Genomic DNA, 969 nt, shown 5'->3' with positions numbered 1-969 from the left:
GCTTGTAGATTTGTCTTTGACACCCATCGCTTCCATGGATTGAAAGTGTTTCTCCAGAAATTGCAGGAATTCCTTGAGTGTTTGTACCTCCCGTGGCTTTGATAATGATTGTTCGTACCGCAAACGAGTCGGTTGATCCAGTTTCTTTAGTAGAAGGGGGAGCAGAAGTGGATCCCATGTTTATGTGTCTATCTGCAAATTTTGCAATGCTAATAGACATTCTTGTGTTGTGTCATGCAGTTTTTTGACATTGTCCATTGATGTGCTTCCAGGTGTAGTAGTTAGCTCATGTACTAACTTGCTCACCAGCAAGCGTTTGTTGTTGTAACGCTCCAGAAGCATGAACCAAGCTGCATAAAAATTCTCTCCTGTTGATGCGAAATGTTTAATTAGATTTCCAGCCTCCCCCACTGAGTGAGTTTTCAAGTACCACATTTTCTGAACTTTTGAAAGAGGTTGATTTATTACCAGTTGCGAGAATAGGTCATGAAATCCTTGCCATTTTAAATAGGTGCCATCGAATTTTGGAATTATTATCTTCGGCAATGAAATGGATTGCAGTTTAATCGGAAGTAGGTTTGAAGATTGCTCAGTATGGGAGTCACTATTAGCTGCTTGCAAAGTACTCCATACCTTTTCCTCAAGTGAAATGAAGTTATCGACCTTGTAGTCCTGCTCGGTTGGGTTGTCGAACATCTCATATATCCTGAAGTGAATGTCTTCTATATTTTCCCACAGTTTATTAATTGTTGGAACACATTGTGGTGAAACGTTGTCGTTCAGTAACCGTCGCAACGAGGCCATCATTACCCCTTGTCTGCGAACTAGTTTAGTGTACTCGTCGGAAGCTGCATGTTTGGTTCCAGTATCATGCTGTGCTTCTGTGTTGACTTTTGAAGCTGAAGCATCATGTTGGTACGTATTTCCTTCATCAGTTGTTAAGCGCAATTCTCTCGTCGGGGTTTGAGC

General features: G+C 41.5%; 1 protein-coding gene across 1 annotated transcript in view; it reads right to left on the bottom strand.

Moving 5' to 3' along the window:
• The window catches only part of LOC108358305 (uncharacterized), a 3,448-nt gene extending 3,270 nt beyond the window's left edge, over positions 1-178 (bottom strand). The window contains exon 1 of the mRNA XM_017609545.1: positions 119-178. Coding sequence (XP_017465034.1) covers positions 119-178 — 60 coding nt within the window. The remainder of the gene's footprint in view (positions 1-118) is intronic.
• Positions 179-969: the final 791 nt, after the last annotated feature.

Source organism: Rhagoletis zephyria, unplaced genomic scaffold, assembly GCF_001687245.7.
Source record: "Rhagoletis zephyria isolate East Lansing unplaced genomic scaffold, Rhagoletis_zephyria_1.1 Rzeph_scaffold_00234, whole genome shotgun sequence".
NCBI lineage: Eukaryota > Metazoa > Arthropoda > Insecta > Diptera > Tephritidae > Rhagoletis > Rhagoletis zephyria.
Note: the sequence above shows the minus strand (reverse complement) of the source record. Positions and strands in the feature narration are given on the sequence as shown.